Genomic DNA, 1,591 nt, shown 5'->3' with positions numbered 1-1,591 from the left:
TATACATATATACATACAAGGTGATTCAAAAGTCTCCATACATATGAAAAATTAATTTTTTTTAATGAGAAAATGGTTTATAAGATCCCCTAGATTCCCTGATTTGACCCCTCTTGATTTCTGTCTTTGGGGGCATTTGAAAAGCATGGGTATTGCGGATAGAAAAAAGACATAAATCATTTGAAGGAACACATCACCAACTCATTTTCACACGTATCACCAGATGTGTTATTACGAGTTTCACATTGAGTTGGGTAAACGTATTGCAATGTGTATTCAAAATAATGGTAACCATATAGAGTCTGTTAAAAAAAAGACCTAGATCCAAGGCTCCTTCATTGGAGATACAATGATTTGGGAAAATATTGGGGAGCAGCAAACGTCAATGTTGAATTGATCAAACAAGGGAGACAACTCAAAACATATTTCTTATTAGGCCTCATCAGTGGAAATATAAATGTCAACAACAATAGCAGAAACAAATACAAAACTAATATATAGAAACATTTGTAATCAATTTCCTGAATCGGCCATAAGTTTGAATTATTTTGAAAAAAAATAATTGAAACACAGAAGAATTATATTTTAATTAGAATGATGCTGGTGATTAAACGGTTGAGTGAGACATTAATTCTTACTTTCTTTTACATTAGTCAAATTTATTTTGACATAATTGTCTCGATCTGGTCGACTCTGTTCATGATAAAATCCCAGAGTATGTAGCATTTCATGAATAACAATTCCTTTGAATCGACAGCCACGGCCGAGAGACATTCCTTGTGGTTTGCCTTTGTATCCAATATTACTGTGACACCTGCAGAAGAAACATCAACACTGGACCATTACTAAGGAGATTCATGTATCTGTCTGTGTGTCAACAAGGAGTATATATATATGGGGGTGGAGGTTAATAAATTGATCAGGTGGAGTGACAGGGCCCACGTCTTTTTGAGAATTACCAGAGAGGGGACATTGATGGGAAAGATGCTCATCATCTGTCAATGTATATGTGTATATATGTATGTCAATGTATATGTGTATATATGTATATACATACATACGTATGTATGCATGTATGTATGTATGTATATATGTATGTATGTATGTATGTATGTATGTGTGTGTGTATGTGTGTGTATGTATGTATGTATGTATGTATGTATGTATGTATGTATGTATGTATGTGTGTATGTGTATATGTATGTGTGTGTGTGTGTATGTATGTATGTATATATGTATGTATGTATGTATGTATGTCATTATTTGAGAAAGAACCGGTTTCTAACCAAGCTCCAAGGCCCCTTCATTGGAATTTCAACATCAGCAACAAGGTATTTTTGTTTGTATGTATGTATATGTGTGCCTTTGTGTATATGTTTGTCCCACACCACCGCTTGACAGCTGTTGGTTTGTTTATGTCCCTGTAACTTAGCAAAAGTGACTGGTAGAATAAGTATTAGCCTTTAAAATTAATAAGAATTGGAGGTCAATTCTTTTCACTAAAAAATTATAGAAGGTGGTGCCCCAGCATGGCCACAGTCAAATGACTGAAACAAGTAAAAGAGTAAAAGAGTATATATATATATATATA

General features: G+C 33.6%; 1 protein-coding gene across 1 annotated transcript in view; it reads right to left on the bottom strand.

Moving 5' to 3' along the window:
• The window catches only part of LOC106872756 (hatching enzyme 1.2), a 19,700-nt gene that overhangs the window by 9,820 nt on the left and 8,289 nt on the right, over positions 1-1,591 (bottom strand). Inside the window, exon 7 of the mRNA XM_014919848.2 lies at positions 639-814. Coding sequence (XP_014775334.1) covers positions 639-814 — 176 coding nt within the window. The remainder of the gene's footprint in view (positions 1-638; positions 815-1,591) is intronic.

This window comes from Octopus bimaculoides, chromosome 1 (assembly GCF_001194135.2).
Source record: "Octopus bimaculoides isolate UCB-OBI-ISO-001 chromosome 1, ASM119413v2, whole genome shotgun sequence".
Lineage (NCBI taxonomy): Eukaryota > Metazoa > Mollusca > Cephalopoda > Octopoda > Octopodidae > Octopus > Octopus bimaculoides.
The sequence above is the reverse complement of the archived record's forward strand: the minus strand, read 5'-3'. Positions and strand labels throughout refer to the sequence as shown.